Genomic DNA, 26,776 nt, shown 5'->3' with positions numbered 1-26,776 from the left:
TGTTCTATAAGAAATCATCAGGGACAGGACTTCAGAATAGCCTAGAAAGATTTGTATGAACTGAGGCTGAGTGAAGTGAGCAGAACCAGGAGAACATTATACACACTAACAGCAGCATTGGGTGATGCTCAACTATGATGTTCTTTATTTATTTCAAAGGAAAAATAATAATCAAAGATGATATTAAAAGACTTGTGATAGAAAATACCATCCATATCCAAAGAGGGAACTATGGAATTTAGATGCAGATCAAAGCTTACTATTTTCAATTTTTAAACATTGTCTTAGGTATTATGTTTTTCTCTCTAATTCTTTTTTTTCCATTTTTGGTTTGATTTTTCTTTTATAACATGATTAATATGGAATCTATGTTTAGCATGGTTGCATATGTATGAGCCATATTGGATTGCCTTCATTCATGGGGAGGGTGGAGGGAAGGGAGGGAGGGAGAAAAAATATAAAACTCGAAACCTAGCAAAAAAATTATTGTTGAAAACTATTGTTGCATATAGTTGGAAAAATAAATTAAAAAGATAGGAAAAAAAATTGAAGCAGACCAACTAAATTCCTAGAAAGAGAAACTGAGTAAGCCATAAATTAATTCCAAGATATGTGCAGGATTATATGAAAATATCCATATATCATTTTATACATATAAAGAATTTAAAATTATTAAAAATATAATCAATGTTGATGGATAAACTGTTCCAAATAGTAAAAATTATATCACTTCCCAAATTAATATATGGATTTTGTATTATACAAAAATCATGTCAGCAAAGGGATATAGATTAAAATAAAGGTTTAAATGATTTAGGTTCTTAAGTGATGTAGATGTTTCTCCCAGTAATGTACCTCACAACCATATTATGTCACTCTTATCCACTTCATCTCATGTGCTGGTAGCTGCTCTGACATTGGAGTGGCATACAAGATGGACACCAATTATCCTTCTGCAACTATAAGACTAGACCATCTTCTTTTCTGATCATACATTTTTTGATTACAGCCTTATGCAGACTATTTTTCATATCTCTGTATTGTTTTATGTGTCAACTTGTTCATACCCCAACCTCCAAGAAATTTAGTTCCAAAATCTCATCACTTCAATGATGACTGTGTTCTGGAAGGCTATGGCAGTGAAGCATTAAGTTCTGCTGTCCTAAAAAAGTCTTTTAAAAAGGATGTCAATACAAACTAAGTCTGTTCTCAGAGGAATGACCTTCCTAATTACAGATAAGACTAATTGATAGTAAGTTGGTCATTTGATGGCGAATTTTTTGGCCATGGCAATCAGTGATTTATGTAAAATAGCAACCAAATACCAATGGAGTAATAAAAGGTCAAAATATAAAATGGAAATTGTTGGACTGTTTTTAAAAATAAGAATGCATGACGTTTAGGCATTGAAATCTCAAATTAAATTACAAAATACACCAGTAGAATAAGATAAACAAATGTATACAGTAGTCTAGGGTTTGATGAATGCAAGAATATAAATTGCTGGGAAAATGAGAAAGCATTTTTGGAAAATAGGTCTAATTGTACAAGATGATGATGAGTGAAGTGAGTAGAACCAGAAAAACAACTGATAAGATGACCACATTAAAGGAAGACAACTATGAGAAACTTCAGAATTCTGATTAATAAAAGTGGCCAATCAAAACTTCAAAAGACTGGTGTTGATGCACACATCTTGTTTCTTGAAAAAGAGGTCACAGAATGAGATATACATTTTCAGATGTGACCAATGTCTAATTTATTTATTTTGCTGGATTATGCTTATTTGTTGACTCTGGGGATCAGGGAGAAGAAAAGTGTTGTTAGTGAGAAGTGATAGAAAGGTAAAAAAGAAAAAATAAGTACAAAAATTCAAATAAGGGGGGTGGCTAGGTGGCATAGTAGATAAAGCACCAGCCTTGGAGTCAGGAAGTACCTGGGTTCAAATCCGGTCTCAGACACTTAATAATTACCTAGCTGTGTGGCCTTGGGCAAGCCACTTAACCCCATTTGCCTTGCAAAAACCTAAAAAAAAAATTCAAATAAGAAAACAAAAACAAATTCAATACAAATAGAGCAATTTTGTTATTATTGTCTTACATGTGTTTTTAAAACTAACTACATAAAAGTACTTCATATTTTTCTCCTTTGTACATTGTAATGATTGTATTTGTTGATTATTGTTAATAAAGAAATAATAAAAAATAAAAAATTAACTAGATTTAGATTTATAGCTTATGCCATTTAGTATAATAAGCCCCAATTAAATATACAACATAAAAAATCGAACTACACACATAAATAAAGGAAAATAGATTATATATTTCACACTGTAGACTAAGGAAGAATTCATAACCACATATAGGACAGAAGATTATAAATAACAAAAGAAATCATTTTAATGATACACAGTTTAAAAAACTTCTGTGTAAATTAAATCAACACATCTAGGGTAAAAATCTTGGCATTAACATCTCAGATTAAAAATCTGAAAATCTAAAGATATATAAGGAATTGAAACAAATCTGTAATTTTAAAAGTCATTCTCCAACAGAAAAATATAAGTTGTGAATAATTTTCAAGAGAAAACATGAAAACAGATAAAAATAGTATATCTAATATAGCTAAAAAAGTACACAAAATGACTAATAATCAGAAAAATGCAAATTCAAACAATTCTGAGAATGTCTCATACCCATCAAAAGTGAAAATTCTATATTGGACGGACTGTGAGAAGATAGCTATTCTAATCTGCTTCTAGTAGACTTATCGAGTTGGTTCACTCATGGTAGAAACTAGTTGGGAATTATGAGGAAATTACCAAACTGCTCATATTCTTTGACTAGGGAATCCCACCACTCTAAAAAAGTAAATGATAGCAAGAAATGTTCTATAGCATATATATTTATAATAATAAAAGCATGATATCAAAATTATATTTAACAACTGAGAATGACTAAATAAATTGTGGTACATAATGGAATATGATTGTATTATGAGGAATGATGAATATTAAGAACTCAAAGAAACATGAAATGACACTGAGCAAAAAAACAGATCCCAACATCTGTAATAACTACAACAATATAAATAAAATCAATATTAATATGCAGCAGAACTCCAAAGACCTGAAAAATAATGATCCTAAGCAACTGAGAGTAAATAATCTAGCAAGGGACCAATAGGGTGAGGTTTGGGGGAGAAGCAAAGGAAGGAAGGGAAGAAGCATCCTTATGCCACATAATAACTGGTCTCCAAAGCCCACCTCCAGGTCTTGCAGTGCTACATAGGATAACCACCCCTAGCCTCCACTTAGACAATGCGTCTTTCCTGAGGTACAGGATGCTCCTTTCCAGTGCATCTATACCCATGATGACACTATTCTCTGTGCCAAAAAAAAAAAATTGATAAAAGCATTTGTTGTTGATGCTTAGTGGTTTCAAGCATGTCCAACTCTATGTAACTCCACTTGGGATTTTCCTGGCAAAGATACTGACTGGACTATGTTTGCCATTTCCTTCTCCAGCTCATTTACAGATGGGAAACTGAGGCAAATGGAGCTAAGTGACTTGAGTCACACAGATGAATTCAGGTCCAGTCCTCTATCCACTATACATATTGCTTCTTCTGATCATTATCTTTGTCCCCTGACCAAGAACTGAGTTGTCAGTCTTGACTGAGAGTTCCATTTAACACCTTTACAAATATTTACTAAGTTCAAGACACCACATAGGTGCCAGGGATGCATAAAGAAAAACATAACAATTCATGTCATGAAAGAGTTTCCCCTTTGCCATGGGCATACATGAGCAAAGATAAATTAATAATAAATAAAGCAGTGCCCTCAGGATGGGCAGCTAGGTGACACAGTGGATAGGAGTATCAGGTCTAGAGTCAGGAAGATGAGTCCTCCTGAATTCAAATCCAGTCTCAGACACCTACTAGCTATGTGATCCAAGTTACTTAATTCTGTTTGCCTGTTTCCTCATCCAGAAAATGAGCTGGAGAAGGAAATGGCAAACTACTCCAGTAATTTTACCAAACAGGTTCATGAAGAGTTGGACACAACTGAAAAAAGCCTGAACAACAAGTCATGATGGGGACTTTATCAGTCCCTCAAACAGCCAAGCCCCTTGGCTTGGTAATATTAATTTGTGAGCCATGTGGTAGATGGATTTGAGAAGGTAGACTATGAAAGAAGAGAGACCCATTAGGAAAAGATAATAAGAGTATAGGCAAGAAATGAAGTGACTCATAACTAATGTGGTAGCCACATGAGTGCTGAAAGGGGGACCAATGTGAGAGATATGAAGACAAAATTGACCAGACTTGTCAAATGATTGATCTTGTGTGATAAGAGAGAAGTTAGAATTGAAGATAAGAGAGGTTATGAACCAAGCTGACTAGAAATATACTGGCACCCTCAACAAAAATAGGGAAGTTTGAGGAAGATTTGATTTTGACATGGTATGTGTAATATTCAAAGCTAGCTTTCAATGAAATAGAAGCATGATTTTTACAGAACCTACCAAATGTTTTCTATTTGAAGCATCAAAGAAGGGTGTCTAAGCACCGGCCTTGGAGTCAGGAGTACCTGGGTTCAAAGTCAGTCTCAGACACTTAATAATTACCTAGCTGTGTGGCCTTGGGCAAGCCACTTAACCCCATTTGCCTTGCAAAAACCTAACAAAAAAAAAAGGGGGTGTCTAAATACCTCCACCAGACTATGGCATGACCCAAAGGCATAACCAATTGGAGAGTGGGAAGAAGAGTCACATCTAATATTCTCACAGAAGTGGCGTGACTCCAATAAATCAGCCCCTTTTTCCATTATAGCACAACTATACCCCTTCTTGTGGTTGGTCCCCCTGGCTATGCAGGCTCCCAACTTCTCCCTTCTATCCTGGATATCAACAGAAAAACTTCAAAAATAGCCAAACGATTGGGGAAAAAAGAAAAGAAAATGTCAAGTATCTCATAAACTGACCTGGAAAATAGACTGAGCAGAAAAAAAAAACTTACGAAAAACTTAATACTTTAGCATATGTATATAATATATATAAATAAAAATATTTCATTTATAAAAAAACATACAAGGTGGAGGAAGCTAGGTGGCACAGTGGATAGAGCACCGGCCCTGGAGTCAGGAGAACCTGAGTTCCAATGCAGCCTCAGACACTTAATTACCTAGCTGTGTGATCTTGGGCAAATCATTTAGCCCCATTGCCTTGCAAAAGCTAAAAAAAATTAAAAAATATATATATATATATATATATATACACAAGGGGGAGGGCAACGTCAAGTTGGTGGAATGGCAGGAAGAACAAAGAGCCTTATTCCAAACATCTCCAAAAAAACACAGAAAATGTACCTAATCAAATTCTGATATGAAATCCAGAAAATGTCACAATGAATCATTTATACAATCATTTGTATATGAATACATGACCAAAAAAAGAGCTTAGACATCTTAATTTAAGAATTTTTTTTTCAAACAAGGCAATGGGGTTAAGTGACTTGCCCAAGGCCACACAGCTAGGCAATTATTTGAGGCGGGATTTGAACTCAGGTCCTCCTGACTCCAGGGCCGGTGCTCTATCCACTGCACCACCTAGCTGCCTCATAATTTAAGAAATCTTACAAGAAAACTATCTAAGTCTCTTAAAACCAAAAGACAAAGTAGAAAGAGAAAGAATTACTAGTTGCTTCCTGAAAGAAATACCAAAATGAAAATTCCCAGGAAAAATCACAGCCAAAATTCAGAGTTTTTAATATTAAAAAAAAATGCTGTGAGTAGTCACAAAGAAAGAATTCAAGTCCTGGAGAAACCACAGTTGAGATCACACAATATTTAGCAGCTACCAGTCTAATGGAGCAGAGAACATAGAATATGATGATGTATAAGGCAAAAAATATGAGTTTACGGTCAAGAACAACACAGAAAAACTACATATAATTTTACAGGGGGAAAAGATGAACCTTAATAAAACAGAGGACTTCCAATCCTGACAAAAAGATCAGATATGCATTGAAACTTATAAGTTCAAACAAAGGCGTAGAGAAACATAAAAAAGTAAATGTGAATGAACAATGATGAAACACCAAACAAGGATAAACTATTTTATATTCAAATATGGGGAGGGAGATGAAATATGTGTCTCCTCTGAACCTTATCATCATCAAGGTTCATGGAGAGAATTCAGTTGAACAAAGACTGGCAGTGGTTCCATTATGTCTTGATGACCTTATTTTTAAAAAATAGGAGAGAGGAAGAGGAATATACTGGAGTGGGGAAGAGAGGAAAAATTAGGGGAAATTATCTCATATGATCAGAATGCACAAAAAGACATCCAGATAGAACAGGCAGACATCAGAAAAGCCTAGAGACTCACATAAACTGATGTTGAGTGAAGTAAGCAGTACCAAAAAAAAATTGTACACATTAAAAACAAAATATAATGAACAACTATGATAGACTTAGCTCTTCTCAGCAGTACAATGATCTCAGCAATACAATTCTAAAGAATTTGTGATGGAAAATACTATCGGGGCAGTTAGGTGGCATAGTGGATAAAGCACCAGCCTTGGAGTCAGGAGTACCTGGGTTCAAATCTGGTCTCAGACACTTAATAATTACCTAGCTGTGTGGCCTTGGGCAAGCCACTTAACCCCATTTGCCTTGCAAAAAACCTAAAAAAAAAATACTATCTACATACAAAGAACTATGGAATCTGAACAAAGCGTACTATTTTCAATTTTTTAAATTTGATTTATGTTTTATATTTTTCCTCTTTTGTGGTTTTTCCTTTTGCTCTTATTCTTCTTTCATAACATGACTAATATGTAAATACGATTAACAGTTATATATGTAAAACCAAATCAGACTACTTGCTGTCAAGGGGAGAAGGAAGGGAAGAGAGGGAGGGAGAAAAATGTGAAAGTTAAAATCTTACCAAAAATTGAATGTTGAAAACTGTCTTTTTATGTAATTGGAACAAAATGAAATTTTAAAAAATCAAGTTAAAAAAAGATATAAACATGGGGAAAGGGGGGAAAAGAAAGAGGGGCTGACAGATGAAGTTCATTCTCATTTTAATTGGTCAAAAGAAGAAAGGATATATGTGTGCTCCCTCCCACTCCCCCAGACTTGGATACAGAAATAGAAGGGAAAGGGGAAAAGATGGGAGAGAAAATTAGGGAGAAGGTAGTTTAAATGGAGCAGTTAGGTGATTCAATGAAGAGATTGCCAAACCTGGATTCAAGAAGACTTATCACTTACTAGCTCCATGACCTTAGGCAAGTCACTTTACCCTGTTTGCCTCAGTTCTCTCATTTGTAAAATGAACCAGAGAAGGAAATAGCAAACCACTCCAATATTGGTGCCAGGAAAACCTCAGATGGGGTCACAAAGAGTCAGACTTAACTGAAAAATGACTACTTCAACAACAGGAAAAGTTTAAGGGAGAGACATGTCCTAAGGAAAACAAACTCTTGAGATGTACAAAAATATTTCTAACACTTTTTGAGACTACAAACAAGGAGAATCTAAGAAGGTGCTGATAATTTGGGGAAAGGATAAACAAGTAATAGTAAATAAATAGGATGGAATACTATTATGTTGAATTCTTATCAGATCAATGAAGATTCCAGAAAATTTATGATGAAAAAATGTACCTCCTTATAAAGAGGTTAAGGTTCAGAATGCAGAATGAGACCAATATTTTTTGGACATAACCAACATGGAAGTTTGTTTTGATTTACTGCATTTGTTGGAAATAGGGGGGGAAAAATGTCAAACAAGCCAACTCAAGCAGCCAATTACCATTTCTGGAAGTCTGCTAGCACAGGCAATATAACCACTTTTCAGAAACATAACAGAGGATAATCCTGTTCAGGCACAAGTTGAACTAGATAATTTCTAAGGTATCTTCTAATTTAGCTTCAGATTCATGCCTGACTAAGATAATTTCCCCAATTGGGGGGCAGGAATAGGGGAGTGGTACTAAAAATAGCATTTATGCACATTGTAGCAGGTTTTGTTTTTCTTACTTTTCAATGGGTAGGGAAGGGAGGGTGAAATGGAGAGAATTAGGAACTGAAAATAAATAAAATTGATAAAAAAAAAAGAAACATGACAGGATAGGGGTGGTTAGTTTATGCTAAAAAATTCCTTACTGATGAAGGGGGAGATAAAAAAATAAATTGAAGGTCACAGCTTTAAAGAACAATCAGTTTAGTCCTGAGGATAAATAAACCTTTTCGAATGAATGACATGCCAAAAGAATAACTAACAATCACAAATAAATAAATGATGCTTCTAAGTCACTTAACCCTGATTTCTTCACATTCAAGGGCATCTTCAGTTGTCCTGACTCATATATGGCCAGATGGCTCCAGAGGAGAGAGGTTGGTGACTTAGCACAACCTCCCTCACTCAAATCCAATTCATGTCCTTGTCATGGCATCACCTCCCTGATGTCAAGGACTTCTTTGAGTATGAAGGATAAATATCATTTTCCTGACTGAAGGTAATTCTACCCAGACTGTATTCTACTGTTTGACCCTGAACATTTATTTCAACTTCTTAAGCCTCATCTTTAAAATAAGGTGGTTAAACAAGATGGCCTCAGCTCTACATCTCTGACCCCAAGACCTGAGAGATTTAAAAAGAAAGGAAAAGGAGAGTATGAGAGAAAGATATTCAAATGGCACTATTCAAATGAGAGATGGCAAGTCTCTCCTAATCCCACCCTCTAAGGTAGTGAGATAGAAGTGGTTGCAATGGAAACACATCAGATTTGGTTCCCATTCATCTGGTTAAAGGAAACTGAAGAACAAGAACAAAGGGTCATCGTAGCAAAACAAGGCTTTGGTTCTTAGTGAAGACAGCTTCACAATGTTCCCTCTCTGGTCCAAGTGGCAGGAAGCCCGAACTAAGCTCTTGCTACATGGAGCAGGCAAGAGAACTCCCAAGCCCCTTTATCTCAGCACACCACAACATGTTCCTAGCTGCTGTCTCATGCTCCACAGGAAAACACCAGAGGCGCCTCTGTTTCTACAGGCCACAGGCCATAAGCCACAACATCTGTTGAATCACCAACCATTACCCATAGAAGTGGTTAGGCAGGGTGGGGCCAAGTCAAAGGTGTATATGAGGGGAAGGGAAGGAAGGAGGGGAATAGACATTTATTGACCATTTTTATGTGTCCTTTTCAGAAATATTGCATTCAGTACTTGGGACAACCCTGAAAGATGCTATTATCATCCTCATTTTATGGTAAAGGAAACCAAGGCAGACAAAAGATAAGTGATAGGTACCACCTATCTACCCACAGAGTTTATATAGGTGGGAAAAGGACTGGAGATAGTCCCAGGAACTGTGACTTTTTAAGGCATTCAAGAATTTCTCCTGTGCATTCATTCAAATTTTAATCTGGAGAGAAACAGGTAGTTTTGCAGAATGTTGGGGAAATTCTAAAATACTGTGTTTTAATTTCAAGTCATTCTAAGAGCCCAGCCCTTAAGAAAGCTTTCAGCTTTAATCAGTTATCAAATCTGAAATACAAAGGCTAATAAGTATAGAGAAGCTAGGCCCCAGAGGGTCATCAGCAGTGACTCACACATGTCTTTTTTCCCATGGCTGAACATACTGTATAAGCTATCCCTCAATACTCTGGCTTCCTTCTTCTAGAAGCTTCTGAACCACAGCCAGATCCCAGGGTCCCCAAACAGTTGTGACCTCTCTGGTCAAAAGGCAAGTCAGTTTTCAAGGTTACTCTTCCCCCCTGGGGAGCAACATCCCTCTAGGAGCCTACCTCCCTTTCCCATTACCCAGGACTAGGGTTAAAAGATCCACCACTACTATAAAGAGATTCTTCTGGGCCTAATTCAATTTGAACAACTATTCCTCAAAGCAATGATGATGATGCTAGAAAGGCAATAAAAGCTTGCCTTTCCTCTCCTTTGAGAAACCCCTTTCAGATATAATCATCTTCTTCCTCCCAAATAATCTAGGTTTCCAGCTGTATGATCTTGGGCAACTAGCTTCCTCTGGCCTCAGTCTCTCCCTCTAAAAATATGGGGGTTAAGCTAGTTGATATTCCAAGTCCCATCCAGACCTGGCAGTTCTGGTTCTCAAAACCAAAATTTGTCCATCTCAGGGAACCAGGTCACTCTCTCTGCTGGGAGAGGCCCCAGACTGGAAGAGCAGGTGAGGCTACAAGGCCAGAACTACATCAGCAAAAACTATGTGGAAACTGGCCCTGCCCTGAAGCCCAGATCTGGCCCTGCTAACCTGACACCTGATTTTAGCAAATGCTTTACATTTGCTAAAATACTCAGTGTAAAGAAGTCAAGAGAGTATCAAATCCCATAGCTCTAGGGTCATTAGCCCTTTAAATACCAAAGGATGGACTAGGGTCAGAGTTCATTCACCTGCCCAAAGGCAGCAGTTTCCAAAGTCTCAGTCCTAGCATCTGGCTACTTGTCTATGATTACACCTCCTTCTCACTAATCTATAGGATCAATATCTGAAACCAGTCTTTTCTCTTTTTTTTCTTTTCAAAGAATTTCATCCATCTTTTAAAAAACAAATATTTCTTTATTCTCTTTTGTTTTTACATCACTTTCATTTTCTTTTTTAAAATAATAAATTTTCATTCCAGTAGCAATGGTTCCTTAATTATTCCTCAAATGACATCCTCATTCTCCTGACTAAGCATTTCCTCTAGCTGTCCCTCATACTAGGGATGCTCTCCTTCCTCATTTCTGCCTCCTGACTTTGTTCAAGTCACAGTTAAAATCCCAGCTTTCACAGAAAGCCTTTCCCAGTCCCTCTCAACTTAATTCTAGTGCCTTCTGTTGATTATTTCCAATTTATCCTGTCTATAGCTAGTGTCTATAGAGCTGTTGGCCTTTGTCTCCCTCATTAGCTGGAGGACTCCAGAATAAGATCTGACTTTTATCCTTTCTTTTTATCTATAGTGCTTAATGCAGTGATTGGCACAAAAAAGGCACTTAAATGTTTATTGACTAACTGCTTTTTACATGCATTTGTAATCAATCCCTCCCACTATCTATTCCACTCCCTTGGTCAACAAGAAAGAAGGAAAGAAAGAAAGAAAGAAAGAAAGAAAAAAAGAAAGAAAGAAAGAAAGAAAGAAAGAAAGAGAGAGAGAGAGAAAGGCATAAAGACAAAGAGTGAAAGAAAGGATGGAAGGAAGGAGGAAGGAAAGGAGGGAGGAAGGGAGGAAGAAAGAAATAAAGAAGAGAAAAACAAAACCCTCATATTAAGCTTGCAAAGTCTAGCAAAACAAATTCCTCCACAGACCATTCCCAACAATATATGTCCATTACTTCCTTAGTTCTGTCTTTAGCCATCCAGACTCATGATTTATAATAACTCTGATAAGAGTTCTAAAGTCTTTCAAAGTTGTGTTTCCTCTAAAATGTCGGAATCATATAAATCGTTCTCTTAATTCTATTCACTTTGTTCTGAATTAGTTAATAGAGCTACCCAGCTGGCCACCAACCTTAACAAGTAGCTGATTCAACCATGATTCCAGAAAACCCAGGATAAAGAATGCTATCCATCTAACAGAGGAGTAAGAAACTAAATATGTAGAATGAGACATGATTTTTGGATGTGGCCAATGCAGGAACTCGTTTTGTTTGGATATTCATATGTGCTACATGGGCTTTATTTGTTCTTATTTTCCCTGCAGAAGAGGAGAGAGGAAGAGAAGAAGAAAAAAATAAACATAAAAAAATTATTTGGTTGAACTACCACATTTTACAGAGGGGAAAAAAACTAAGGTTAAGGAACTATTTTGCCAAATGTAGCAAATAGTGGAAACAAATAGAGTCTGGGCCTGAATTCAGGAAGATATGAGTTCAAATCCAACCTGAGACACTGTGTGACCTTGAGCCAGTCACTTAAACTTTGTCTACTTCTGTTTTCTTTACTGTAAAAGGATAGCACCTACCTCCCAGGGTTATAAAGATCAATTGAAATAATGTTTGGAAGAACTTACAATGCCTGGTAGACAATAGGAGCTTGATAAATGTTTATTCCTTCCTCCCTGTACCATACTGCTCTCTTGACTGTATGATCTCACTTACTCTCTTTTGATAGTGCTGACTCTTTACTTGTCTTCTAGAGCAAAGTCCTGGCATTGGACCATCCTATCCTTTTGTTTCCCTGCTCTGCTGAACTTCTGGGACATGACTTTTGTTTAGGGCTATCATTTGTTGAATCAGAATTTTGATCAACAGGCTTTCCAAGTGTTGCAAAAGTTGCCCTCCCTGGTGCCCATGAAACCCAGGGGCTCCTAACAACCTCTATTAACCCTATGCAGCCCACAAAACTTCCTCACCATCCCATCAGAGGAGTGACTTTTCTACAAGAAGTTCAAAGTTGGGAAACTAGTAACCTAGGGGACATTCAGAGGAAGGTAAGTAGGAAAGTTGGGAGATACAGCCATGTCACATAGATATGACCCATGGTAGGGTTATTTTATGCTGGAAAAGAGAAGACTTTGGCAGACACGTTAGCTCCCTGAAGAGCTGACATGGGGAAAAAAGAGATAAGACCTGCTCTTCTTGACCCCAGAAATACAGAACTGGGACAATTGGATAGAAGCTATGGGGAGACAGAATTAGCTAAAAAAATTTTTTATAAAAAGTGAATTAGTAGGGGCAGCTAGGTGGCATAGCGGATAAAGCACCGGCCTTGGAGTCAGGAGTATCTGGGTTCAGATCCGGTCTCAGACACTTAATAATTACCTAGCTGTGTGGCCTTGGACAAGCCACTTAACCCCATTTGCCTTGCAAAAAAAAAAGCTAAAAAAAGTGAATTAGCTGCCTCAGAAAGTAATGAATTCCCTTGTCATTAGAAGTTTTCAAAAGGAGGGTAAATGACCACTTGTCAAGGATATTATGAATTGAGTTTCAGCTTTGGATAAGGAGTAGACTGACTACTCAGATCCCTTCTATTCTATAATTCTGTGATATTTTCCCTATGGGAAGAGAGGAAGGAATGGATCAAGTTTTTTGCCCTCCACACCCATAATGGATCAATCAGATAAAGTTGATAAGGTGAGTCACAGGTTTATGTCTCATCTCACCTGAGGATTGTCCATGTACCAGAGGAGGCAGTTAGCTTGGGTGTCCAGGATAAAGTATCTCCGTAGGAACTTGCCACTGGTCTCATTGTCCTCGATGTCCAAGAACCCACAAATTCGATTCTGCCGATCCACATAAGGCATTCCTGTGCTCTGCTCACATCACCCTGCAAGACAGAGAAAAGTTGAGGAGAGGCAACCTCATTAGGAAATTATTTAGGAATCTCTCTAGGACTTGGCTTATAGGACAAAGGAGGGCAACTAGGGTCTTCTCTAGTTTCCTTTCCAAGGCATCAAATTCTCCACCACAGCCAACTCCCACAGTTCTGCTTCCACCCTGGGGGATCCTAATCATTAACCTTAGTAATGAGAAAAACCTGTGCAAACCTATGCCAAGGTCAATGAAAAGAGTACTCCTTCTCCAAGAAAAAGAGAAGATGGTAATACAAAATCAAATCCTTGGGACCACATGGCAAGCATTCATTCCTGAGTTCTACTTCCTTCTACCAACACACCCTTATCAGTGGTACCCACCCAAGGGACTATTTTTTTAAACTAAATAAGAGAGAGATTATGAAAAAAACCCCAATCCAAATGCAAAGTCTAGACCAAATAAATAACTAAACTATACTATACTACATCATGCTATACTATTCTGGTGAAGCATGCCCTCCCCTCTTCAGGAAGACAATCAAAATTTTGTCTCCTTGGAAGAACATTTTGTAGCAAGCATCACAATAAACAAGTCACTCAGTTTCATCAACTGCAAAATGAAAAGGTTGAATTATCTTTCTTGGCTTACTGTACATTATTTCTAGTCAGGCAGACCTCCACTCTGTTCCTCACACATGGAAGGAACGGTTCTTCAGGTCTTGTCTTTACACTGGCCATCCCCACTTTATTTAACTACTTTATATGTATTTATACTTATTTTCTTTTTGTGCTAAATGTATAAAAATATATATAATTATATTTATACACATGAACATTGTTCCACATATTTTATGTGTTTATTGTAACTATTTCAAATGTGTTTACTGAACATTAAAATTTAAGTTCATTTTGAGGAGGGATTTTTTTTCATTCTTTTTTCTTGTATACCCAGCCTCTAGATGGAATGCCTGGCTATAGAGGGAATATAATTCATATATGCTAACTGACTGAAAGTCCCTTCTAGTTCTAAACACTCAGACACACCACTGAAAGCTAGATCCAAAACCAGAATAAAGATGTTCTGAATTAGTCAAAAGAGGAGGCCCTAAAAAAAAAAAGAGGAGGCCCTCCTCTTCATGGTCTTGGGGTGAGATGTTCAAGAGGCAAGTCTCTAAGCCTTCTCACCTTGTCAGAAGAACTGAATTAGTTAAGATCTAAAATATAATCTGAGAGTAAGGTTTCTGAGGGCCATTCTGTACTGACACTCTACAAACATTCTATCTGGAATGTTAGGATTACTTCTACATGCCTCTCCCCTATCATACTGTCTTCCTTCCTGTGTGACTACAGGCAAGTCTCTTAACCTCTTGGTCTCCATTTCCTCGCACGCAAAATGAGGAGGCTGGATTAGTCAACCAGAAGGTTGGGACCTTCAGGTTCCCCATTCTCTGTCACTCAATTTTACTGCCTGAGATACAAACTACACTTCCTTATCACCTCCTCCCAGGCTTTTATCTATACACCTTAGTCCTCCACTTCCTCTAGTCCCACTTCCCCTATCAGCCCTTCTAAAAGATTCCTCTTAAGTGTCTTTTGGAAACCCCATTTTTGAATAGTTTTATTGTTGCTTTTTATTTTTACATCATAATCATGTCCAATGAGCACTCCCCCATAAAGTGAATCTTCTCTAGCAATAAAGAAAACTAATTAAGAGAAGTCAACCAAATGACACCATGACTGTATGAGAATGTACACCTACAGTCTCCCAACTTTCCAAGAAAAGGGAGGAAGAATATTGCATCAAGTCTTTTCTGGGGCCATGATTGATTATTACAATACTCATATAGTCTTCTTTTACTTTGATGTTCTTTGCCTTTACTTTATTGTAGTCATTATGTATATTGTTCTCCTGGTTCTGCTTACTGTATTTTACTTCAGTTCATATATGTCTTTCCATATTTCTGAAATGGTATAATAGAAAGAGGTCCTGCATAAAAATCTTATCTTAAAGCTTATTACCTGAATGACCTTGGGCAAGTTACTACACATTCCTGGGCTGCAATTTCTTCATCTGTGAAATGAGGAGGATATTCTAGATGGATTTTAAGTCCCTTCAGGTTCTCAATTTATGACTCTAATGATCACCATTACTTAAGGCACAATATTGTATAACATTCACATATTTCAATTTTTTTTCAAATGCTTCCCAATTGATAGAAACCTTCATTTCCAGTTTTTTGCTACCACGCAAAGTGCTGTCATAATGCTCTTTCTTCTTTACAAAAATAAATTTGCTTACATCTTATAACTTTTCCATCAAATGAAATCTGATTTTGCACTCTATTACTCTATTGCTTAAAATTCTTTCCAGTTTAATTTCTCCTACAGTTAGAGGTCATTAGAATGCCTTTTGCTCTTCCACAGTCACTACCATTTTTCTTTCATCAAAACTCTTCTTCAAAGTTCATGAAATCAAATTACAGTGTTCTCCTCTCTCTCTCTCTCTCTCTCTCTCTCTCTCTCTCTCTCTCTCTCTCTCTCTCTCTCTCTCTTGTTATTAACTACTGACCTCTAAATTATTCTCCAAATCCTCTTTACATCTTATCCTCTGTCACCATCCAAGTAACTTCAATTTTTTGACCTTCTGACCTTAGAGTTCTTCTGTTTCTTTAACTCCAGTGCCCTCAATCTCTGGTCTACTTCTGCTTGAACACAGACCTTACAAGTCACTATCACCCATAACTATACTATGGGAAAGTGTAACAAATAGAAGACTTCTGGATTTTTGATAAAAGGACTAGATTCTAATATCTGTTTTTTTCCTCTCTGTGTGACTTTGGACAAATCATTTAACCTTCTCAAGGACTCAATTTCTTCATCTATAACATGAGGGTAAACAAATTATCTCTGAGGTTCTTTCCTGCTCTAGATCTATGATCCCATGAGGATAAAAGTGTGAAATTCTACTCTCTACCCATGACATAACAGCCTCCTACCTTTTCTGCTGCTTCACAACTGCAGAATCCACTTTTCATCCCTAAGATGAACTCTGATATCTTAACTCCTTCTCTCAATCCATTTTCCATATTCTGATTTCCCCATCTAGCCACCTCAACCATTCACTAGACATAATAATAAAATCATCCATGTTCTTGATGTTTCTACAACTCCTCTGTCAACTCTTGGAACCTTAACCATCAGATTCCTCTACTGATCAGAGCTACAGAATATCCAGAATTCTGACTTAATCCATTACAAATTCAAGCAATTTCATTTTAGCTGAACTTTCACTCTTGCTTAGAAATCAGTTATTTAATTTGTTAGCTAAACATTGCATAGGTATTATTACAAACCTCTTCCTTTCTCTTTAAGCTCCAACTACCTCCCCCTCTCCTGGGAAGATAATCTCATCTCTTACTTTTCTAAGACTATGATATGTATTTCTCAGTTCCCCTCCTTACTACCCAAACACCACAGTGTCTTTACCAACTATCAGCGAAAGAGATGTCCACCTCTTTGTCAATGTTAAACAATATCCTTCCACCTTGGTTTGGATTCTATCACTTCCTGATCTACCTGGAATCTTACTGATTTCAATCTTCAATTTCATCCTATTCATTAACTCTTTCCCTTTTGCCTAAAATAATGCTCAGCTTTTCCCTAATCTACAAATCAAAAACAAAATACTCCCAAATTATGGTCCCCTTACTTGTCTCCCCTTCACTCCTACATTTTTTTAGAAGAATAAAATATCCATTATTCAGGTGACACTTCCACTTCCTCATCCTCTCTACAGTAATATCTCCCTCCTCTGTGTCACTTTATTATTTCTACTGATGAGTAACACAGGCCCTGAGAACAGTGTAGTTCAGACAGAAATCTAATAATAGAACAGCTTATGAGCAATGGTAGCTCAATTAGTCCAGGATCAGCACCTAGTTACCACCCACTTCCCAAAGTACATAAAGAACAGAGGGAATCGCTTCATGGGAACCTCACTCTCCAGTCACAGAGAAGGTAAGACACTCAGCCTGGCCTAGTAACAAGCACCTTTCAGTTAGGCAGATGTAATTACAACATAAGAAATAAAGAACCAGACCACCAGATCCTAGCAGAGTACGATTCCTCAGCTAGCCAGAGGTTACAAATATAAACTTTTGGCCAACTCCCTCATAGCTGTACCTTCTGAAGAAACTCAAAGAGCTGGGGGATCATTTCCTCTTTGATTTGATGAAGACTTATTAAGCATCTACTGTTCATTCATTCATTCACCATGACAAACACTGAAGATGTAAAATTTAGATAATACACAGCTCATGCCCTTCTTGAGATTTTATTCTTCTGGGGACCATAAATATGTCAAATTATATTATGAATATGTTAGTGTTACAAAACAACATGATATTTTGAAATCTAAGAGGGAGGAAACAAGCATTTATGGCTATGATGTTCCAAATACACTTCTTTGTGGATAGGCATTATCTCATTTGATCTGAGGGAAATTTATGGGAGTGTCAGACAGAGAGAATAGAAAAAGTTTCCTATGGTAAATGGTATTTGAGTTGCATTTAAAGAATGAGTGGGAGGGGGCAGCTAGGTGGCACAGTGGGTAGAGCACCGGCCCTGGAGTCAGGAGCACCTGAATTCAAATCCAGCCTCAGGCATTTAATAGCACCTGAGTTCAAATTCAGCCTCAGACACTTAATAATTGCCTGGCTGTGTGGCCTTGGGCAAACCACTTAACCCTATTTGCCTTGTAAAAACCTAAAGAAAAAGATAATCAGTAGGAATTCAAAAATAGAATCGAAATAGTTTGGGGAGGATGGTTAGAGGAGAGAAGTTCTATTAAATTCCAATGCATCCCAATTCTAATGCCACTTCACATGGGGAAAAGCAAAAGCAAAAGTATGGAGGCTGGAATGTATGGAGTGTGAATATGGGGAATGGCAAGTAGACCAGTTTGGTGACAGCATAGGTATTTCAGAGACTGTCATAAGTTAGTGACTAATTATATAAGTGTGAGTGGGGAAAATACAAGATAACCCCAAGTTAACCCCCAAATATGGAAAGTTGTAGAAAAAAGATGGTAGTCCCTCTGACAGAAATAGTGAAGTCCAAAGAAGTTACAAGTTAGAAGGATAAAGATAATGAGTCAGCAAAATCTCTCTTACCGATGCCCTGTACTTCCTTGCTTCACCTAAACTTTGGCCATCTCCCTTCTCATTTCCTTGACTGATTTCTCTTTCTCCTCTCCTTATCTCAACTTGTTATTCTCTCACTTTCAATCACTTTAGTTAGGTCCCTCTTATGGGGTCTTCTTGGCAAAGATACTGGAGTGATTTGCCATTTCCTTCTCCAGTTCATTTTATAGATAAGGAAACTGAGGCAAACAGGGTGAAGTGACTTGTCCAGAGTCATATAGTGTCTAAGACCAGATTTGAATTTACAAAGATGAATCTTACTGACTTCACACACCCAGCACTCTATCCATTGTACCACCTAGCTACCACCTTAACTTAGGTTTCCCCAAAATTTCTTTTCCTTCTGTACTCTCTCCCTTTTGCTATTTTTCTTCAGGGACTGTTAAAGTTAGGCTATTCATCATCTCATCATCTAATTATAGTCTACCTTTTTTTATAACACCTCATTGCCTTTAATCCCCTCTTTTTCTGTATATAAAAATGCCTGAATTACCTTCCTCAACAGTCTCTTCCTATGAAAATTTAACCCCTCATTTCCCAATGCAACCTTCCCCATGAAGCCTTTCTTCCCTTACCTCACCCTAGTCAGAAAGGAAATCTCCCCAGGATCAATTCTAGTGAACTTTGGGTTCACCCCTCATCTGCTGTTTGTTCTTTGTTCTTGAAAACCATGCCATCCAGGAGGTGATGATGTCATAACATGCACATGAGTTGGACTTGAGTGAGGAGGTGCTGGATCAATCAATAAGCCTTTATTAAGTCAGGAATATATAGCAGGCCTTCATGAGCAATGTATGTTCCACTTGGAATAACTGTTATGGATGGACACATCTTCTCTCCTTATACTACAAGATCTAAAGCAGAGGTGGGAAGCTTTTTTAAGCCAAGGACCATTTGGATATTTATAATAATATCATTTTCAGGCTATATTTGATCAGAGATTTAATTAGTTCACCCCTAAAAAGCTCCTAGATTTATTGAACTTCAGGTCCTACCTGTGGTTACTTTGGCAAGGCCAGACCAATATTGCTGAAGGTTCCTTGCCCCAGGGCTAGAGGCTAGAGACTATGTATCACTTACTTACTTTTGTAAGTGCCCCACAACCTCACATACTGATGACTAACATTCATATAGCTTTTGAGAATAATCTTTTTACATGATCTCATTTGATCTTTACTGCAAACATGTCACTGCTATGATTATTCCCATTTTACAAATGGAGAAACTGAAGCTCAGAGGATAAATGACTTGTCCAAAACTAGCATCAAAGAGAGCATACAAAAACAGCACACCTATAACATGCCCTCTCTATACATTTTAAAGTTTTATATACATTAAACACAACTTTTGTTGAATAATAATAGATAATAACATTTATATATCACTTTAAGGTTTGCAAAATGCCTTACCCAGTTGTTTTGTAATAATAATAGTTAACACTTATATAGCATCTATTATATGCCAAACATTGTTATAATTATATTAATTATATGTTAAATATTTATTTTTATGTATATAGTATAATATATTAATTATATTTAAATATAAATTATAGCTATAATTATTATCTCATTGAATCCTTACAGCAACCCTGGTAGATAGGACCTATTATTATCATTTTACAGTAGGAAAAAAAAAATGAGAGAAAAAAAAGAAAAGAAAAAACAGAGGCAGATAGTATTTAAATGACTTGCCCAGGGTCACACAGCTAGTCAATGTCTGAGACCAGATTTGAACCCAGGTGTTCCTTTTCATTTTACTGCCCTAGCTTCCCTGACACTCACCGTGGCTCCGTGACGCAGATGCTATTATTCCCTTTTTTTTATGGAAAGAAAACTGAGACTGATACAGGTTAAATGTTAACTTTGTAGCTGTTCTTTACTTTCCTTTACAGTTTATTCCCTGTGGCTCTTGCTAACTTTACTTTCTCTCTCAGAGGATCAACCCACTATTTTCTCTCTCCTTTAGCTTGGTGAAACTCAGGGTCACCCAGTCAGGAAATGTCTAAGATAGAATTTCTGGTCTCTAAGTCCAGAGCACTCCTAAACACTTCTGATCCTAGTTCTTGTTGAGTTAGCTGAGTGACAGTGGGAGCTCAGTGCTTTAGAGACACACTCCACTGCGCTCGCTAGCCCTCCTCTCAGAGCAGAATCCTGAAGCATAACCCAGGACATCAATCCTTCTCATTTTTCCAGGAGAGCATGAGCCCACAGAGGTTTTCAGTCAGAAAAAAAAATACATGTGAAGCAAGGAGCCTGACTCACTGTCAGTCAGTAAATGACTACCCGAGAGAAGCAGAGAAACTAAGTGGAACCCTTAGCTTTAACAATTACACAGATGACAACCATGGATGACCTCTCCGAACCTCCAAGTCTTTATCAGCAAAATGAGGACGTTGAACTATATGATCTCAAGGCCCTTCCAGCTCTAGAGCTTATGACCTTAAAGGAATAATGTGTGTGTGTGTGTGTGTGTGTGTGTGTGTGTGTGTGTATACATCTATATCTATATATTTATTATATATCTATTCCCATGTATTTATTACATATCTATATCTGTATATTTATTATATATGTATGTATATGCATATATGTATATACATACATATATGTGTAGAAAGAGAGAGAGAGAGGAACTTATTATTATCCCTCACCTAAAATGCAGACCATCACATAAAGGCTTAGCTCTAGCTGAACCCTGACCATCCTGATTCAGCCCTATAGTATTAGGAAGCTGCCTCTGAGGAAACAGAGATCAGTCCTGCCCAGCCCCCTAAACAAGGCCAAGTCCCACTTCTTCTGGCACCACAGGCAGAAGAACAAATGATTGGGTGAGGGGAGAGAAGCCAGAATCACTCCAGAGAGAGAGGGAAAAAAAGAGCTGGTTAGTAATAAATGGGAAGGGAGGAGGGGGGGGGAACAGAGGAGAAAACAGCAGAAGAGGAGGTACAGAAAGATAGAGGAAGAGAGGGATTATGGAAAAGGAGGCAAACGAGGAAGAGTCTAAGGAAGAGATGGAGGAAAAGAAGATGACAGAGAAATGAGGGGTAAGATCCCCAGGTTTAATGATACCTGTAGCACCTGCCAAAGCTCTCCTGGATTCTCAGGCCTTCCCCTCTTCAAGTTCTTTCTAGCACCAATTTTGCCCGAGAGGTGCTGGTGATTGGGTCTCTCTGGGACTCAGGAAAGGGAAGGACACTGCCAACAGTAAGGAACAACTGCTGCTCAGAAGGAACTGAAGTCTCTTCCCCTGAATTGAAACTGGGAGTCTTCCAGCAAGAGAGATAAGGAGATGGGGAAGTGGGGGGGAGGGGAAGAGAGTAAGATATCAGAGAGAAAGGTCGGTGGCTGCACTGCAATAGGAAAGCAGGAAAAAAAATAAGGGAGAACTAGACAGGTTCTGACAGCCCCAACTCTTGCAGTTATAGGCACCACATTAGACTCCTTCTCACCAGGGATGAGGGAAAGGCAGAGTAGGATGACCTCTACACAGCAGTCTGGCACATTTCCATGATGTCAGGTGATTAGGGCTGAATTACCCAAAGGCCAAAGGCTTTGATGGTTCCCCAAAACCTTTGGATTAAAGTCTGAAAACTGTAACGTCATCCCACAGGAGGCTGAGCAAATGGCCTTTGGGAGGAAAGACCTGCAGTACCCATAATACCTCATTTAACTTCCATTTTTAAACAAATTCACTCTGCAAGCCTGACTGAATAAATTAATTTCTCTCTTTTCAAATCAGGGGTCAAGGAAAATGGGTTTTTCTTCCTCTCAAAAAAATAAATAAATAAAAGATAAGGGCTTCATATTCACTAGGCTCCATTATAGAGAGTGAGGTTCCCTAAAAGCGACATGGATTCTGCTCTTAATTTCCTCCCTTCTTTAGAAAAAAAAGCTATTCAATTATTTGGGCATCCCTGGATTCAGCTGAGTCATAAAGCTCCCTAGAGATGTGGGAGCTGGGAGTGAGGGGGAAAAGGATGGTTCTTTTGCAAAAAGAGAACTGATGGGGAGCAGGCAAGATGAGGAGTGTATTTGATGATACAATGACCATACAATGAGCTGTTCAACTTCATAATGAGCAAATTTGGAGTCCCAAGATCTTTGTTAAAATTCTGTTATATGTAATAAAAAAAATGTTGCAAAATTACATTAAATAAGCTTGACTCCAATGAAGAGATAGGAAAATCTTCAACAACTTGGCTATGGAAGTGAGGAATTCAAGAGGGCTCCTAGGTTGAAACCCTGGGCAACAGAAAAGACAGGGAAGCTAACAAGGGAGAGCATTAAGAGGAAAAGATGCAAGTTCTGTTTTGAACTTACTAAGGTTAAAATGTTTACTGGATATTCAGTTTGAGCTATCTGAAAGGCAGTTAAAAAATGCAAAATTGGAGGACAGCAGAAAGATTGGGGCAGGAAAAGTAGAATTAAGAATCATTAGCAGATATGGTAATTAAACCATGAGCACTGATGAGATCACCAAGTGAAATAATAAAGAGGAAGAAGAGGACCCAAATCAGGACCCTGAGGAATACCTATTGTTATAGAGCATCTCTGGAGGAGGATCCAGCAAAAAAAATAGAGAAGAAATAGTCTAAGAGGTAGGAGGAGAATCAGGAGAGAGAGAGAGAGAGAGAGAGAGAGAGAGAGAGAGAGAGAGAGAGGCGTTCCAAAAACCTGGAGAGAAGAGAGTATCAAGGAAAGAGTGATCAACATTACCAAAAGCTGCAGAGAGATGAAGGAAAATGAGGATTGCGATAAAAGCATTGGATTTATCACCTAAGAGATTATTATTAGTAACTTTGGAGAGAACAGTTTCAGTAAAATGAGCCAGATTCTGGGAGCCAGATTTGCTAATTTTTTTCTCTCACTTTTTTAATTTTTCTTTTTAAATAGAAATTTAGGGTATGTAAAAACAAAAACTAATGGTAAAAACTTTTTTTAAAAAAAATTCTGGAGGGTGGCTAGGTGGTGTAGTGGATAAAGCACTGGCCCTGGAGTCAGGAGTACCTGGGTTCAAATCCAGTCTCAGACACTTGATAATTACCTAGCTGTGGCCTGGGACAAGCCACTTAACCCCATTGCCTTGCAAAAAACCTTAAAAAAAATTCTGTTAAATAGCACCAAAAGAAGTCCACCTGAAAGACTTCCAAATTGGGATTGGGAGTAGATAGAAAGTAGAAATGAATTCACTCAGCTGATACTATATAAAGGCACCCCAACCATCTGGCTGCTCTTGATGCATTCTAGTTGACACTTTATCACCTTGGTCTATGAGCAATTAAAAGAGAATGACAGTTTGTGTTTGTGTGTGTGTGTGTCTGTGTATCTGTCTCTGTGAGACAAACTGGGTTGAGGATAGGAATAGTAAGATGGGGTAGAACACAGTACTTCCTAACTCTCCACTAGTTACACATCAACCTACCAAACTAGCTCCATGAAAAGAGATCATGTCTTATGTAAACTTTGTATGTTTTCCAGTATTCTGTAAAAACGAGGATTTAATAAATGTTAGTAGATTGAAAAGAAAGAATAGTCTAGCATCTAGTACAAGAAGAGAAACATTCTAAATTTAAGGATTGATATTATACCTGAACATTTTCATCCCTTCTTCCCCCAAATCACACCTAAAATTCTAACTACTACTTCTATATTATCTATCTAGATATATTCTGGACACCCCCAATTTAAGATCCTTAAAAATTTTTCATTCCCAGGTATTCTCCTCATTAATATAATAAGACTTTGTATAAACACCTTTCACATCATTGGCAAGGTGTCTTCAGATACCATATACCTCTTACTCCATTGAGAGATTGGAAAGAGCATTGACTCAGAATCAAGAGGTTAAGTTTAGAGTCCCAGTTCTACTTTTAAACAGCTATGAGATGGGGTGGCTAGGTGGTGTAGTGGATAAAGCACCAGACCAGGAGTCAGGAGTACCTGAGTTCAAATGTGAACTCAGACACTTAATAATTACCTAGCTGTGTGGCCTTGGGCAAGCCACTTAACCCCATTTGCCTTGCAAAAAACTTTAAAAAAAAATAAATAGCTATGAGACCTGGGGCAAGTCACTTCCTTTTTCTGGGCCAGTTTCCACATCTGTAAAATGAGACTGTTGGATCAGAGATGTCAAACTCTCCACCAACAGCCACAGTGCTATGTTATTGTGAAATGTTTAATAAGATAAATAAAAAGATAACAGAACTAATGTTAATTAGCAGTTTTCTGAGATTCTATTTGAGTTTGAGAATACTGGACTAGATAATCTCTAAGGTCATTTCCAGTTCTATTATTCCATGATTCCATGATTTATTTATAATCCACATGCCTGTAGAAGATGTGATACCTTAAATCATTTTAGATTTGTAAAGGATTAAATAGCCTAAGAGAACTCAACCTGGAATAAGTGGGAAGGTAAGGAATAAAGGCCAGATAGATGAGCATTTATTTCACAAGGGGGATGTTTTATATGTCTGTCCTAACTATAACATTTCAATAAATAGTTTCAGAGGATTAGTTAAAAGACTTGGAGCCAGGAGATCTACCTACCTACCTACCTGGATTGGAGTCCCAGCTCTACCACTTACAAAAACTTGTATCCAGCTGGCCTTCGGAGGAGGCTTGATATAGTTTGAAGTCTGCTGCTTCCTAATGTTGGAAATGACCTTTTCTTGGGTCTTATCTCCTGGGTTATGTAACCTTGGATAATTTTCAGGACCTCTCTGAATCTCAGTTTATTCAACATATAAAATGGGGACAACAGTATTTGAACTATCTATCTTACAAGGCTCTTGTGAGGAAAGTACTTTAAATGTGAGCTATTTTTATTATAGGGTGCCAGGCTGCTGAAAAGAAAAGTAGGAAGCCTGCCAAAGTCAAAATTCACCTCTGTCACAATCTGGCTGAGGGCTAGCTTTGCAACTGAGCCTATATTTCTCAACCTCTCATCTCCCTGCACATTTAAAAAGCAAAACATAAACAATCAACCATGTCTAAGTTAAAACTCTCCAGACTCTTAGATATAGAAGCTTTCAATCCAGTAAATGCTATCCCATCAGAAGCATAAATCCTGAGGGACCTGGATAGTGAATGAGCAACCACTAAGCTTGTATCAAGACACTCTTGAGAGTAGATTCCGTATATAGTTTGGGGTTTGCTGCTTCCTACCATGTGCAATGAGGAAGGTACAAAATATCAGTCATTGAGGGAGGTACAAAATTTAGGTAAGACATTGACCCTGCCCTCTGGAACCTTCTAGTCTAATCCAGTGGTTTTTCTTACAGTATGTTCCAGGGACCAATTGCAGTCCCCAAGACTTTTCAGGCTTTTGAGGAGGTCAAAACTATTTTCATAATAATTCTAAGATATTTTCATTTCTTATTTTGTAATCACAATAGACAAAATCTACATAAACAAAAGTTCTTTGGGGGAGGGCACGCAACAATTTTTAGCACATACACATATAGCCTAAATCAAATTATTTCTTATTCTTGGTGAGGGGAGGGTGGGAAGGAGAAAATCTTACAAAAATGAAATGTTGAAGGGTGGCTAGGTGACATAGTGGATAAAGCACTGGCCCTGGAGTCAGAAGTACCTGGGTTCAAATCCAGTCTCAGACACCAAATAATTACCTAGCTGTGTGGCCTTGGGCAAGCCACTTAACCCCATTTGCTCTGCAAAAAAAAAAAAACACCTAAAAAAATGAATGTTGAAAATTATCTCTACAAATAATTGGGAAAATAAATAAAGCCTTTAGAAGTTGTCAAAAAACTGTAAAGATGTTCTGAGATCAAAGAGTTTTAGAAGTGCTGATCTAAGTCTAATAAGGGAGATAAGATCCAAAGCATAAGCAACTTTTTTTTTTAGGTTTTTGCAAGCCAAATGGGGTTAAGTAGCTTGCCCAAGGCCACACAGTAGGTAATTATTAAGTGTCTGAGGTCACATTTGAACTCAGTTCCTCCTGACTCCAGGGCCGGTGCATATATGCACTGCGCTACCTAGCCACCCCTCATAAGCAACTTTTTAATGTCCACTAAGACCAGCTAAGAAGTTCAATTTCTTATGCCACTCTCCATTTTCTTCTTTGAATATTAAAAATGTTTGTGTCTGTTGATGATTAGAGCCATAATATTTTTTAAAAGTATAAAAAATAAATAAATTAGTTGCTATATAAAATCAAGAAGTACAAAACAGAGTTTTCTGAGGTCCCGGGAGACTAATCAGGGGAAATCAGAGATGGTTTGATGGAGGATATGGCCTTTGCATGCAAGATGAGGTTTAAAGGAAGAAAGAGGAAACT

General features: G+C 37.6%; 1 protein-coding gene across 5 annotated transcripts in view; it reads right to left on the bottom strand.

The window, feature by feature from the left end:
- Window positions 1-26,776, bottom strand: part of PLEKHA2 (pleckstrin homology domain containing A2) — a 200,981-nt gene that overhangs the window by 69,724 nt on the left and 104,481 nt on the right. For 3 of the 5 annotated variants that reach the window (XM_074208915.1, XM_074208917.1, XM_074208919.1), the window contains exons 3-4: window positions 19,051-19,329; window positions 13,125-13,288 (exon numbers count right to left, since the gene is read on the bottom strand). In XM_074208915.1, the coding sequence (XP_074065016.1) occupies window positions 13,125-13,265 (141 nt within the window). In that variant the 5' untranslated portion in view covers window positions 13,266-13,288; window positions 19,051-19,329. Of the gene's footprint in view, window positions 1-13,124; window positions 13,289-19,050; window positions 19,330-21,546; window positions 21,734-26,776 lie in introns of those variants that run through there. The other 2 variants (XM_074208923.1, XM_074208914.1) reach the window with 2 other exon arrangements.

Source organism: Macrotis lagotis, chromosome 1, assembly GCF_037893015.1.
Source record: "Macrotis lagotis isolate mMagLag1 chromosome 1, bilby.v1.9.chrom.fasta, whole genome shotgun sequence".
Classification (NCBI taxonomy): Eukaryota; Metazoa; Chordata; class Mammalia; order Peramelemorphia; family Peramelidae; genus Macrotis; species Macrotis lagotis.
Note: the sequence above shows the minus strand (reverse complement) of the source record. Positions and strands in the feature narration are given on the sequence as shown.